Consider the following 15,061-nt stretch of genomic DNA (forward strand, 5'->3'; position numbering starts at 1 on the left):
TTGCAGTGAGCCAAGATCACACCACTGCACTTCAGCCTGGGTGACAGAGCAAGACTCCGTCTCAAAAAAACAAACAAAGTAGGATAATTGAAAGCTGGTTATAGCTACGATTAAACAAGTCAGTCTTTAGTCTCTACAGTAGTTTGGTTTAATGACCCATCTAAGACACTACCCTGCTTAAAACTCTATGAAAATGCCTTTCATCACCTATAAGGCTACAATTTTTTAAAATGTTGAAATTTCTCAGAAAATCCCTCAAAAATTTGTGACTTTGATTTATGGGTAAATTCTCTGTGAATGTGGGCTGGACTTAGTGTTTCTCTTCTAATGGACAGAATGTGGCAAAGGTGATGCTTTGTGACTTCCAAATCTGAGTCATAAAAAGGACAGTTTTCTTCTGACTCTCTTTTTCTCTTGGACTGTTCACTCTGGGAGAACCCAGCTAACATGCTACAAGGATACTCCAGTAGATCTGTGGAGTGGCCCACAAGGATGGGAACTCAGCTGTCCCACTAGCAACCAACACCAACTTGCCAGCCATGTGAATGAACCACCATGAAAGCAAGTTCTCGAGCCTCCGTCAAGACTTGAGATCACTAAAGCTCTAACTGAAATATTGACTTTGACCCAATGAGAAAACCTAGGCCAGAACTACCTAGCTAAGCTGCTACCAAATTCTTGACCAGCAGAAACTATGAGAGATAATAAATGTTTATTGTTATTTTGGGGAGAAAAAACAGATATAAGAAGAAATAGAAAATCTGAAGAGACTATAACTATTTAAAAAACTTGAGCAGTTAGGGAGGCCAAGGCAGGAGGATCACTTGAGGCCAGGAGTTTGAAACCAGCCTGGGTAACATAGCGAGACCCCATCTCTACAAAAAATTTTTTTAAAACTAGCCAGGCATGGTGATACCTGCCTGTAGTCGCAGCTACTTAGGAGGTTAGGCAGGAGAAGGACTTGAGCCCACGAGTTTGAAGCTACAGTGAGTTGAGATCACACCACTGCACTCCAGTCTGGGCCACAGACTGAGACCCTGTCTCTAAACTGCACCCCCACCCGCCGCTGCACACACACACACACACACACACACACACACACACACTCCAAATGAATAACCCCTGCTCTCTACTCTCTGCAGAAAAAAGTCATAATCCAAGGCAGTTCTACAATGGAAATCTATCGAGTTTTTAAGAAACAGGCATCTTTTATAAATTATTCTACAAAATAGCAAAAGCAAAAACTGACCAATTTATTTTAAAACCATAACCATGACGAAAAATGAACATGGACAGTACAAGAAAATCAAAGGCAAATTACATTCATTAGTACATATACAAAAAACCCTCAATAAAGTATTAGCTAAACTTTTTTCTTTTTTTTCTCGAGACGGAGTCTCGCTCTGTGGCTCAGGCTGGAGTGCAGTGGTGCCATCTCTGCTCGCTGCAAGCTCCGCCTCCCGGGTTCACACCATTCTTCTGCCTCAGCCTCCTGAGTAGCTGGGACTACAGGTGCCCGCCACCATGCCCAGCTAATTTTTTATAGTTTTAGTAGAGACGGGTTTCACCATTAGCCAGGATGGTCTCGATCTCTTGACCTCGTGATCCACCTGCCTCGGCCTCCCAAAGGGCTGGGATTACAGGCGTGAGCCACCGCGCCTAGCCTGTGAGACCCTGTTTCTACTAAAAATACAAAAATTAGCTGGATGTGGTGGCAGCACGTTCCTGTAGTCCCAGCTACTCGGGTGGTTGAGGTGGGAGAATTGCTTAAGCCTGGGAGGCGGAGGTTGCAGGGAGCCAAAACCACACCACTGCACTCCAGCATGGGTGACAAAGTGAAACTCTGTCTCAAAAAAATAAATAAAAAAGATAAAATACATGCGAAACTCATCTGCCATGCCTGGAGGTGACTATTAGTAACTAAAGCAAAAAAGTAAACATGTCTCTTGCTTTTCTACCATTTAGGGTAACCAAAAAGCCCTAGTTATTGAGGAATCGCTCCCCTTTACAGAAGAGCTTTAGCCAATAAATGCAGAAAGAATGGCAGAATTACAAAAACAATGTTGCAACTCCTAATTCAATAACTTAGATGAGGATCGTCAATGAGTATTAATACCATCAGATAAAAGGCTGATAAAGAAATGAATAGTCACATAGTGCCCAAGTATCACCCTCAGATATTACCTATTAGTCACAAGGGGGTAATTATGATGGTGAGATCAGCTTATCACAATTGTAACCCAATAATCAAGCTTAGCATCGCTCAATAGCCAGAGAGATGTGCTACTGATGTGATACAATATGAAGGACACAACATCACTTATGAGATTTTCTTGCCAAAAAAGTTCAGCCTAAAGTGAATCAAGCTTATTTTCTTTTCTTTTTTTTGAGATAGGGTCTTGCTGTGTCTCCCAGGCTGGAGTTGAGTAGTGCGATCACGGACAGCACCTCAACCTTGCAAACTCAATTGATCCTCCCACCTCAACCTCCACAGTAGCTGGGACTATAGGTGCCTGCTATCACGCCTGGCTAATTTTTTTTTTTTTTGTAGAGACAGGGTCTTGCCATATTGCCCACGCTGGTCTTGAACTCCTGGGCTTAAGCGATCCACCCACCTCAGCCTCCCAAAGCAATGGGATGACAGGTGTGAACCACCACGCACAGTTCGAATTAGATCAAAATCAAGCTTTTTAATCTAACTTCCAGTTCAAAGGAAATATAAGGGATAAAAGCTAAATGTGAGAATGCCATCAGACAAACCCAGGAGGGGAGACAGTCTACAAACCAATTGGCCCACCCTCTTCAACAAGTAGATATCATGAGGCAAAAAGTAGTATGTGTATGGAGAATATTCTAGATTTTTTAAAATTAGGAAGGGTATAGTGGCTCATGCCTGTAATCCCAGCACCTTGGGAGGCCAAGGCAGAATGATCGCTTGAGCCCAGGAGTTCAAGGCCAGCCCTGGCAGCACAGTGAGACCCCATCTCTACAAAAAAAAAAAAAAATTAGTTGGGCATGGTGGTGTGCACCTATGGTCCCAGCTACTTAGGAGACTGAGGTGAGAGGATCGCTTGAGCCTGGGAGGTTGAGGCTATAGCAAGACATGGTTGCACCATTGCATTCCAGCCTAGGTGACAGAGCAAGACCTTGTCTCAAAAAATAGTAATAAAAATTCAAAAAATAAAAACATATAGCAATGCAATGTATGTATGGTACAGCAACACTCTAGAGGGAAACAAACCAAATTTCTTGAGGGGAAGAAAAATGTTTGTGAACCTAGGACTATTCTGTAAAAGGAACACAGGGGGTGATTTTCTATACCAGATATTAGAATATAACACAAAGTTACAGTAATTAAAACTGGGTTGTGTAGAATCAAACAAATAGATTCATAGTGAAAATAGAGCCCAGAAATGCCCATAAATATATGGGAATTTACTGTATGACAAAGTTGGCATCAGACTTCAGTGGGGCGGGAAAGATAGACTAATAAATGGCATTGAGAAAATTAGCTAACTATACAGAGAAAAATTAGGTTGGATCCCTACCTCATATTTAAAAAAATATAACCCAAATATCTACATGTGAAGGGTACAACTATAAAATTAATATGAAAAACACAGAAAAATATATTTGCATCCACAACATAGGAAAGGATTTCTTTTTAAAAAGACCAAAAGCACACAAAAAAGGATCATACAGGTTGAGTATCCCTTATCCAAAACGCTTGGGACCAAAGGTGATAGATTATTTTGGATTTTGCAATATTTGCCTTATACCTAGCAGTTCAGTATCCTAACTTAAATATCTGAAATCTGAAATTCTCTAATCAGTATTTCTTTTGAGTGTCATGTTGGTACTTAAAATGTTTCAGATTTTGGGGCATTCTGAATGCTGAATTTTTGAATTAGGAATACTTAGCCTATAATTGCTAGATTTGACCATATCAAAATGAAGGATTTGACCATATCAAAATAAAGGATTCTGTTCAATGAGGAATACTATAAACAGTTAACAGGTAACAGATTAGGAGAAGGGTTTTTTAAAAGACTAAAACAGACAAAAGTCCTCCCTAAAATATACAAAATACACAAAGAATGCCTACAAATCAGAAGATAAAGAACCTCAATCGTAGTAAATGGGGAGAAGGATATGAATATACAATTCACAGAAGGGAAAACTTGAATGGTTAAAAGATATATAAAGAGGTGGTCAACCTCACTGTAATCAGATAAATGTATATTAAAACATTTCGATGTACCACTTTATATTCATCAAGTTAGCAAAAATTAGAAAGCTGGATAACATCCGGTCATGACGTGAATATGGTAAAGCAGTTACTTTTTCAGGCACTGGTAGTGGGAGGGTAAACTTTGTAGCCATTCTGGAGAGTGATATGCAGAACCTAATTAAGCTAAGTCTTATATACAATAACACAGCAAGTCAATTCTTGGGCATACACCCCAGAGAAAGTATTCCACAGTCCTCAAGGGAAAAAATATATATTTTTTGCAGTGTTGTTTATGATGGTAAAGTAAAGAGACAAAAGGAAACTGAGTGCATAGCACTGGGGGAATGGATAAGTAAAATGTGGTACATAATAGGATAGAGTATATTAGAAATAAATAACTAAATTTGTATATAGCAACATGGAATAAACAAAAGACATACAGCACTATGCCATTTATGTATATAAAGTGTGTATACACAGATATGTGAAATCTCAAAAAACAGAGGATAATCTGAAGGATGTATGTTAAAAATTCAAAAGTGGGCCGGGCATGGTGACTAACGCCTGTAATCCAAGCATATTGGGAGGCCGAAGAGGGCGGATCACGAGGTCAGGAATTCGAGACCAGCCTGGCCAACATGGTGAAAGCCCGTCTATACTAAAGACACAAAAAATCAGCCAGGTGTGGTGGCATGCGCCTGTAATCCCAGCTACTTGGGAGGCTGAGGCAGGAGAATCGCTTGAACCCGGGAGGTGAAGGTTGCAGTGAACTGAGATCATGCCATTGCGCTCCAGTCTGGGCGACAGGGCAAGACTCCATCTCAAAAAACAAAACAAAAAACGAAAAACAAACAAAAAAAACTGCAAAAGCGGGCACTTAATGCATTAGTGGGAATGAGAATGGAATTAGATATGAGAAATGAGGGACACATACACAAACCCTAAAGAATGGTCTTTCAAGAATTAATGATGGAGCTGGACCATTGATACAGTTTGGACATCCCCTCCAAATCTCTTGTTGAGATATAATCCCCAGTGTTGGAAGCAGGGTCTACTGGGAGTTGTTTGGGTCATGGGGGCGGACCCCTCATGGTTTTGTTTAAAACTGTGTGGCACCTTCCCCCACTTCCTGCTCTTGCTCACTGCATGAGACATGCTGACACCCCTTTGCCTTCTGCCATGATTGGAAGCTTCCTGAGGCCTCACCAGAATAAGTCAGCACCATGCTTCCTATAAAGCTTGCAGAACCATGAGCCAATTAATCCTCTTTTCTTTTGTTTTGAGACAGTGTTTCACTCCTGTTGCCCAAGCTGGAGTACAATGGCCAGATCTCTGCTTACCACAACCTCTGCCTCCCGGGTTCAAGCAATTCTCCTGCCTCAGCCTCCCGAGTAGTTGGGATTATAGGCATGCGCCACCAAGCCCGGCTAATTTTGTATTTTTAGTAGAGATGGGGTTTCTCCGTGTTGCTCAGGCTAGTCTCAAACTCCCGACCTCAGGTGATCTGCCCACGTCAGCCTCCCAAAGTGCTGGGATTACAGGCGTGAGCCACCCCACCCGGCCACCTCTTTTCTTTATAAGTTAACCAACCTCAGTATTCCTTCATAGCAACACAAAGAACTAACCCAGCCATAAATTAGGAAATATGAACACTTTGGGGGTGGGCAGATCATGAGGCCAGGAGTTTGAGACCAGCCTGGCCAATATGGTGAAATCCTGTCTCTACTAAAAGTACAAAAATTAGCCAGGCATGGTGGCGTAAGCCTATAGTCCCAGCTACTCAGGAGGCTGAGGCAGAAGAACTGCTTGAACTCAGGAGGAAGCGGTTACAGTGAGCTGAGATTGTGCCACTGCACTCCAGCCCGGGAGAGAGAGTGGGACTCAGTCTCAAAAAAAAAAAAAAAAAAAGGAAAGAAAAAAAGAAATATGAACAAGTGAGTTCAGTGAAACTAACGTCTTAAGAAGAACATAAAAGAAAAAAAAATCCTATAGGAGAAAAACTAAAGCCAATGCACAGAAAAAAAGGTAACTCAAACAAAGGCTAACAAGCAACTTGGTTTAGTTACAAGAAAAAAGTGTTCTGATTCATTTACTTTTAAAATTCCATATTCAACATAAGCTTATTGAATAAATACATAAAATTAATATACTTCAGTCTTCAAATTCTACAAGAAAAGAAAAGGAGCTGAAAGAAATAATTAAGCTGACCAGTAAGAGTAGCCAGCCTTTTCACCTTGAAACCTTTTAGAAATATCAGCTCTAAGGACAGTTATGTTGTAGTTTCACAACAAGCATAGAGCATTTACAATCTCCAGTATTTGTCCCCTGGACTAGATAAAATTAGCCCACAAACTAGCACTAAAATGTTAGGTCTCTAAAGGATAAAGGCCATGTTAAACTAAAATACTATTAACAGCACCCAGCACAGAATCATTTTAAGTAAGCATTTATTCCTGATATGTAACTAGATTGTCCTGTGTACCTCTACTATTTCAGCTTTTTTAGTCTAGTACAGTTATCAAAATTAATAACCCAGAAAAATAGTAAGATTAAGTCAAATCACTGCCAAAATAAGCTACCAAAATTATCTCCCTTATTAGCATTGACAGCAGAAGGCTATAAGCTTATCCTTCCAATCCTGTACCTTTGAATATTAATATATTTTGCATACTAACAATGTAATTTTGATTGTATCTCTCTCTAATCTCCAGAAAGGAATATAGAGTTCAGATCAGGAATCCCAGTTATCTTTGAGCTTAACACAGTATGGCACACAAAACTTGCTTAACAAATGTTTGTTGAAATAAATTACTGATTTAATAAGAGAAGTCAATTGGTAGTTCAGTATATGTTAATAATTACTCTTGCAGCTCTTTTGAACAAATAAAAAAACCATGTACTGGCATATCTGGAAAAAAGACAATTCCAAATAAATTATAAGATTAATAATTTTAGAGACACAAGGAAAATATGTAAAATATATCAAGTCAACCCACTCAGCTATGTCTGAGCTGAACAGAATCTATGCCTATCTCTTATAAATGGATATATTCTTAACCTTACCAATGGGGGATTCTGGAGTTAGCCCCATGCTTTGAAGCAATGCTTCAGCTTCTCTTCTTTTTTTTTCAAGATCTGATTCTTCTTGCACAGGAGCAACAGCTTCCTTCTTCTGATCAGTCTAAAATTTTTAGGTTAAAAACTTACGTTTACATACAGTATGAAACATTTATTTGCAAAAATGTTTTAAAAAATATGCTAACACCGTACACTTTTAAGGCATGAACTTAGTTTTGAGTACAGGTTAAGTTTTTTTTATAGTCATTAAATGAAAATCATTCTCAACAGAGTTCTAGTAAATAACCTCCAAATGATATGTACTAAACTGCTCTATTTTATATGTAATCAAGGAGTTTCCACAAAAATTCTCTTAACAGATACACTCAAGAAGTACAGTCAACTTCAAATTATCTACAGTATGAAATTGCTGTCTATGGTCAGGAATAATAGACAATTTTCCCCAAGTGGCACAAAAGGTTAGACACAATATCACATACAATGAAAAAATTAAAGTGTAATTATTTAAGAGGTAATAAATTATAAGTAAATGACAATATTTGTTGAAAAACAGTATCACAGACTTCTGTATAATGTCTTCATTTTATTTGGGATTGGGTTTTGTAAAATTAAACTTACTTTTGCATAGCACAAAACATTTTGTTATGAAAATTTTTGCCAGCTTTTATCTCAGCCATTTATAGTTTTAGCACAATCTTCTGGTTAAACTAAATAAACCTCAATACTCTCAGATCATCCAAGACATCTCAAGTAAGCTTTCCAAGGAAAAGTTTTTTTTATGTAAATCTCAAATCCCTATGCCAACTAGACAACTATTACTCAGATATTGTCTGGAGTGAATTTCGTTAGCCATAACATTCTATACCATTTTGACTTAAAAGTCATCAGAAAAATTAATCAAAATAACGAAACAGGTTGTAGTATCAAGCTGATGCTTCACTGTTGATAAAAATATATTAATAGACTCACAGTTTAATACCATTGTGTTATCTCTTATAACATTTTTATAAACTTTGTTTTTTACCATTGGTCTGTGTGACTCAATAGATTTATAAACTTTAAATTAGGTATAAATCATGCAATAGATATGCCTTAGAAGCCACTTTTGCCAGTTATGGCCATCTTTAGAAAACAAAAATGAAATCTGCTCTCAGCACAGAAATGTTTAGGGCTATAAACATTTTTTTGGAATAGCTCTGCCAACCTGAATCATGCTTCTACCAGTCAGCTTTTAATCTAATAGCTAATGTAAAGATCCAACCCTCTTATAATGTATCACAGAAAGGTGCAGAATAATCTAGCAAATTCTACAATTACAGGCCTTTACAGCATCATAGTAAAGCTGCACATAAATTGTACCTTCAACTTTTCTACTACTTATTTTTCTTAGTCCCCAAGAGATAGTTCTGGCAGTCTTGGCTATTATTTACGCTACCATATATAAAAACTTGGTCCTAGAGACACACAGGAAAAAGTACCTTACACTAGCTATTTAAAACATGTCTGCAGTAAAAGTACACAGATATGTTTAAAGAGTTTCCACAGGGATAAAAGTGTATTTCAATGCAGGAACAAGTAAAATGTCTCCAGCTCAGGGTCAATGTACATTTGCTGTATATAACATGATGCGTATTTCTGATACAAAAAATCAAAAGAAGTACCTGGTCCACCTTTATGGTACCATCATACCTACTACTCGGTAAAAATATTTCAGTGACTAACTCATAAGAGATAAGAACAAATCCCTTGGTCAATTAAATCATCTATTATGTATATTTTATTTGCCATTAATATTATCCATTCTTACAAATTAGCAGTTCAGACTAGCAAAATATTCAGATAAATTCAAAGTCCAAACTAAGTTATGATATATATATACCATATTTATGAGCTATTATAATATAGACCTCTTGGCTGAGTGTGGTGGCTCACGCCTGTAATCCTAACACTTTGGGAGGCTGAGGCAGGAGGACTGTTTGAGCTCAGCGGTTGGAGACCAGCCTGGGTAACATGGCAAAACCCTGTCTCTACAAAAAATACAAAAATCAGCCTAGCATAGTGACATGTGCCTGTAGTCCCAGCTACTCCAGAGGCTGAAGTGGAAGGATTACCTGAGTCAGGGGAGATTGAGGCTGCAGTGAGTTGTGATCACACCACTGCACTCCAGTCTGAGTGACACAGTGAGACACTGTCTCAAAAAAAAAAAAAAAAACCCCGAAACAAAAAAAAAATACAGATGCACCTTACTTTATAATAAATATATTCCCAGAAGACTAAATATGTAAACTGAACTTTTATAAATCAAATTTCAGAAATGCATCAATCTATATGAAATTGTTTTTAAAAATCATATTTTATCAGTTTTGTCATTTTCACATATCTTGCTTCTTTCAAGATTCACTTATAGTGCTATGTCTGCAGTCAGAACTGCTAGATTTTTAAGTATCCTGAAATTACTAGGTTTGTGCAAAAATAACTGCAGTTTTTGCCATTACTTTTAAGCACAATTACTTTTGCACCAATCTATATGTAAATATATAAATATGTGAAATAAAACACAATTACTTTATGTTGTTTATTTAAGAAAAAAATGAAACATACTTCTTTTTTTTTCCTTTCTTCTTCTTTTCTCTTCTTTTCCTCTCTGATTTGGGCCAGTCGCTGCTTCTTACGTTCCAACTCAGCCTTTAATTCACTTTTGTCTGACATGTTTGTGACCTTAGAAACATGTAATCGTTACATTAGTAAAAGCAGTACAGTTGAAAAAACTAGTGTTCCAAGAAGAGAACTGTCCCAAAAGGCCATATAGTTCAATGCTATCTCAAAAGAGCACAAAAATCTTACTTTTAAAATAATGGGGCTGGGCAGTAGCTTACTTTGGGAGGCTAAAGTGGGAGGACTGCTTTCAGGCCATGAGTTTGAGACCAGCCTGGGCAACACAGCAAGACCCCATCTCTACAGAAAAAAAAAAAAAAAGGCAAGAAAAATGAAAAATTAGGGGGGCATAGTGGCATGTGCCTGTAGTCCCAACTACTTGGAAGGATTGCTGGAGCCCAGGAAGTCCAGGCTGCAGTGAGCCGTGATCATGCCAAAGCACTCCAGCTTAGGCAGCAGAGTGTCTCTAAAAAATAAACTTTTAAAAAATAAAATAAAGGAAGCATATATATTATTACTAAGACTTAAAAAATGTATAAACAAATATATATAACATTACCTAGAGCAGAGCATAGTAGCTAGCCCATAGTAAGCACTTTAATGTTTGCATACACAATGTCTCAAACTTTTTGATGACAATATAGTAGATACCCAAGATAAAGGTCAAAACTGGCTCTTAAAACAGAGGACAACGTTTGGCAGTTAGAAGCTCTTAAGCTATATGACAGGGATCAAAACTATTACCAATTCTACTGCATTCACAGAAACTTGATAAAAAACAATAGGAAGTCAAACTGAAAATTTCTGTAAGTTCTAAAAGTGCTGTAGTAATACTAAAGACAAGCAAAATGCCGGAGTTACCATCATTAGCTATCAAATCAAATGACTTTGTATTTCTCCACAACAACACCTTACCTATATCTTGTGATGGCACTTTTAGTACAATTATTTGTGGACATACCTGAAATGTTCCCTATTAGATTGTAACGTACTTGAAATCAGGGACTGTTTTTTAGTTATTTTTGTCGTCTTCACAACAGCCGGCAGAAGGATCTTAACATTACAATTGACAATGGCTAATCAATAATAGATACGGTAGACAGAATTACAAACTGAGCTTCAAAAACCAATTGCCTAAACACTACTTCAGCTTGAGTTTTAGGAAGAAACAATGAATTAGGATTTTTTTTCTTAAAGTAGCCTAGCAGCTGAGCATAAGGCAGGAGCCAGGAACTCGTTACCTTTTCCACAGGATTGACTTATTGCCTAATGATCAATCTCTTTCAATGTCTCTGTACAAGTGAAGTATTAAATGCTTTAGATCAAGAAAACGAGGAGAATAACCTCTGACAGTTTTGTATTCTCAGAGGTTAGGGGAAATCTCTTAAAAAGCACAATTGTTAAATCTGAATAAAGGTAAGTCAGTCAAGAGGAGAAATTCACCCACTAACAAATGGATAAAGAAAATTTCAGCTACTAAACTCCATTAAGACTGGCAAGCGAACTGACAATTTTCAAGCATACGAAAAGGATGAAAAGTTGACATGGCAGACCCTGAAATATATACACAATATTTGTTTGAACAAACTAAAAACAAGAGACAGTGTTTCTTATTCCACCCTTTCTACACCTCTAAACAGCTCCATCCAAACGGCTGGTGAAGAGAACTTCCATACCTAACTGTATGCTATGCTAGGCATATTATGCTTTGTTCAACGTCAACTGTAAAATAGATATACCAACACTAACTGATATTAAAACAAGCGCATTTTTAGTTAAAGCCCAACAACAAAATCTTGACCAGCTGAATTATAGCTGACCAATCCTCTCATCCTTACAGAAGCCAGAGTCTTCCTCCATGACTGACATGTTCACGTTCTTAAAACTCAAGAGAAGAGAGACTCTAGAGTTTTGTGCTAGAACCTCCGTGTTCGGGGACTTTCCATCACACTTACGGTGTGGGGAGACACTATCAAGGCAAGTAGATATGGCCTTAATTTGTAAAATGGGGCAAGGCGAAAAGGAATCACTTTCTCCCCTGGGGTCACCGCCAGGAGGGCGCGGTCCAGGACAGGGAGTCCAGGAGAAGCCAGTGGGCGCCGGACAAGCCTCAAGGCTCCCTAGGCCGCCTCTGGAGGGTCGAGAAGGGAAAAGAGTGGACTCCTCTCGCCGCGCCGCCCGGAGTCACCGCACCCGGGTCTCCCCGCCTTTCCTCCCCAAAGCCGGGCCGGGCGGGGCTGTCAGCAGGAACTGCCAAGCCGCCCTTCGAATTGCGACGTGGAACACAGGCGGGGAGGCCTTGAGGGAACAACAGTCAACCCACCTGCCAGGTGACTGGATGACGAAGAATCCTCCCGTCTGCAACTTCCCGGTAACGTCTCTCGCCTAAGCCCCCAAAACCAACTGTAGCCACCACCAGCTCCGCAGCTTTCCAAAGCACACAAAGAGGGATGGGCGGCGGCTGCTACGGCGAGAGCTTAGGGACAAATACACTCACCAGAACGAGGTCGCTCCCAGAAATAAAAGGTGGGGCCCTGCTACGAGGAATGATAGCTCCTCCGTGACTTACCTGTCGTAAAGCAGAAGCCGGTAGATAAAACAAAGAACCCAGCAAACCCAGGGGCCTTAAGTATTTCCGCTTTGCCAAAAACTGGAAAACTACGCCTAATATCCTCGGGCCAGGAATCCAACTACCGCCCTTGCCTTACAAACTGACACGACCGGGAAGAACTACAAGCCCCGGCAACAAGGAAAATCTGCGTGCGACGAGCAGTGCATTCTGGGAATTGCGGTCGCTGGGCGTTGCAAGGTGTGCTGGGACATGTAGTGTATCCCCTCCTTTAGGTTTCCAACTCCAAGGCCTTCTTCCGTCGAGAAGCTTCTCTATATTCTGGTCTGTTGATCCGTGCTCACAGTGTAGTATGTGCTGTAGTGTAAGATCTTTGACCCAACATTGGCGGAATTTTAAGAAGGGCTATTTTCCAGTGGTGAACCTGTGAATCACACTGCTGCACATTTGGTGAAGACACGAAGTAGACTTTTTAGGATGTAAAACATATATATATGTACATACGTATGTAAGTTTTAGGGAAAAAATGTCTTATAGAGGCTTCATGTGGCGCCTTAGACAAAATCTAAATAAAAATATGTCAACCGACATAGCAAATAATTCTTCAGTATTTTGTTGCAGTGTGGTAGCATTTTGGTTTTCTCTCAAAGAATTTTAGGAAATAAAGCATTTTGTACTATTAGACTCTCCAACCAAGCTAGAATGTTTTCCACAGTTAGATTTTTAACATACAAAGAAAACTAAAGTTACTGGAACATGAATTTACCAGCAATGTATGCGTTGATACACCTTTTTAAAGTTTAAATAATTTAAAGCATTATTTGGCAGGAGTTAGCTTTAACTAACATCAAGGCAATATCTTTCCTATGTTATAGAAAACTGATTGTTCTAGAAGTTCTAGATATTGCCCAAGTCTAGAATGAACCTTTATGATTCAAATTCCAAGTCCTTGGGTTTGTGGTCTTTTTCTTACCTTTCTCTGTATTATCTGTGGCCTTTTGTGTAGAAAAAAAATTCTAAAAATGAATTTGAGAAAGAAAATCCTTGGCTTTCCACAGCTTTTCCCAATAACCTAACATTCAAAGAGCTTTATAGCTATGTTATTTTCTTACTTCTTTCCTAATATTTAGTTTTCATTTATTAATTTGAAAAAAATATATTATTGATTGCCTACCATGTGCCAGGAATGGTGATGGGTGCTGTATTAAGAGCTAAAATGGACCAGGCGCGGTGGCTCACACATGTAATCCCACACTTTGGGAGGCTGAGGCAGGCAGATCACCTGAGTTCAGGAGTTAGAGACCAACCTAGGCAACATGGTGAAACCCCGTCTGTACAAAAAATAGAAAAATTAGCAGGGTGTGTGGCGTGTGCCTGTAGTCCCAGCTACTCACGAGGCTGAGGCAGGAGGATGGCTTGCGCCTAGGAGGCGGAAGTTACAGTGAGCTGAGATTGCACAATTGCATCCCAGCCTGGGAGACAGAGCAAGACCCCGCCTCAAAAAAAAAAGAAAAAAACTGCACATCCTTCTTCTCAAGGGAGAAAGACAGGACACTCACTCAACTAATTATGGATGGTTCCTGACTGATAGTTTAACTTATGATTTTTTTTTCTCATTACGGTGGGCTTATTAGAGTAAAATGCATTTTCAACATATATTTTCGACTTAAAATGGGTTTATCAGGACATAACTCAAGGAGCATCTCTATAATGATGGGATTAGGTAAGGAAGTCATAGAAACACCTGGAAAAACTTTTCAGGAAAATTCTGGAAGGAGGTGATTCTAGAGCTAAGTCTTTGATTCTCAGAGGCTGAGTAGAAGAAGTTAGCCAAGCGGAGAAGATTCAGAAAGGTGCCTTGAGAAGAGAAAAGAATATGGACAAAGGACAGAGGTCTGAGAGCATAGAATGCTGGTGAATCTGGAAATAATTCACAATGGCCATAGGCTAAGACAGGAACTGAGGAATGAAGCCATAAGCAGGGGCAAAGTCGCACATCCCAGTTTAGATTTAGTCCTACAGATTATGTAAATCCACTGATAGATTTTAAGCAGGTGCATGGTATGAAAAGGTTTGCATTTTAGGTAGCTGACCTTTCAAAGTAGTCTGGAGAAAGACTAACATGCTGGTTATTTTCTTTGCCCCCCAGATTCATTTCCTGCCCTTCTCTGCTAAGCTCTATGCCTCTGAGGGTTGACCTCAGTTTCTTTAAGGACTGCCTTGTAATTGGACATAAAGAGGCCAAGGCAAGGATATCAGAAGGTGGGTAGAAAGGGAAATTGGGGCATCTCTTCCTTGCTCCTTCCTACTTTGAGTGTCACATGTCCGGCAACAGCTTCATTCCTTCATGACTGTAGTACCTGCCAGATGGCTCTTTCTCCATGGCTCTAGTTTTCCCCAGGCTCTCTGGTGATTTTATGTTCTCCTTTTATCTCTTGAACACCTCCTCTGTAGCTAGTCTCTGAGTGCCTCATCATCTCTTGTTTGTTCCCTTACTACCTGCTCACCCCTCTGTAACTCGTCCTTTC

At 39.3% G+C, this 15,061-nt stretch overlaps 1 protein-coding gene across 4 annotated transcripts in view; it reads right to left on the reverse strand.

The window, feature by feature from the left end:
• The window catches only part of DYNC1I2 (dynein cytoplasmic 1 intermediate chain 2), a 62,252-nt gene extending 49,500 nt beyond the window's left edge, over positions 1-12,752 (reverse strand). For 2 of the 4 annotated variants that reach the window (XM_010377601.2, XM_010377599.2), the window contains exons 1-3: positions 12,534-12,752; positions 9,911-10,027; positions 7,295-7,412 (exon numbers count right to left, since the gene is read on the reverse strand). In XM_010377601.2, coding sequence (XP_010375903.1) covers positions 7,295-7,412; positions 9,911-10,018 — 226 coding nt within the window. In that variant the 5' untranslated portion in view covers positions 10,019-10,027; positions 12,534-12,752. Of the gene's footprint in view, positions 1-7,294; positions 7,413-9,910; positions 10,028-12,287; positions 12,485-12,533 lie in introns of those variants that run through there. The other 2 variants (XM_010377600.2, XM_010377598.2) reach the window with 1 other exon arrangement.
• Between the last annotated feature and the right edge of the window lie 2,309 nt (positions 12,753-15,061).

This window comes from Rhinopithecus roxellana, chromosome 14 (genome assembly GCF_007565055.1).
Source record: "Rhinopithecus roxellana isolate Shanxi Qingling chromosome 14, ASM756505v1, whole genome shotgun sequence".
NCBI lineage: Eukaryota > Metazoa > Chordata > Mammalia > Primates > Cercopithecidae > Rhinopithecus > Rhinopithecus roxellana.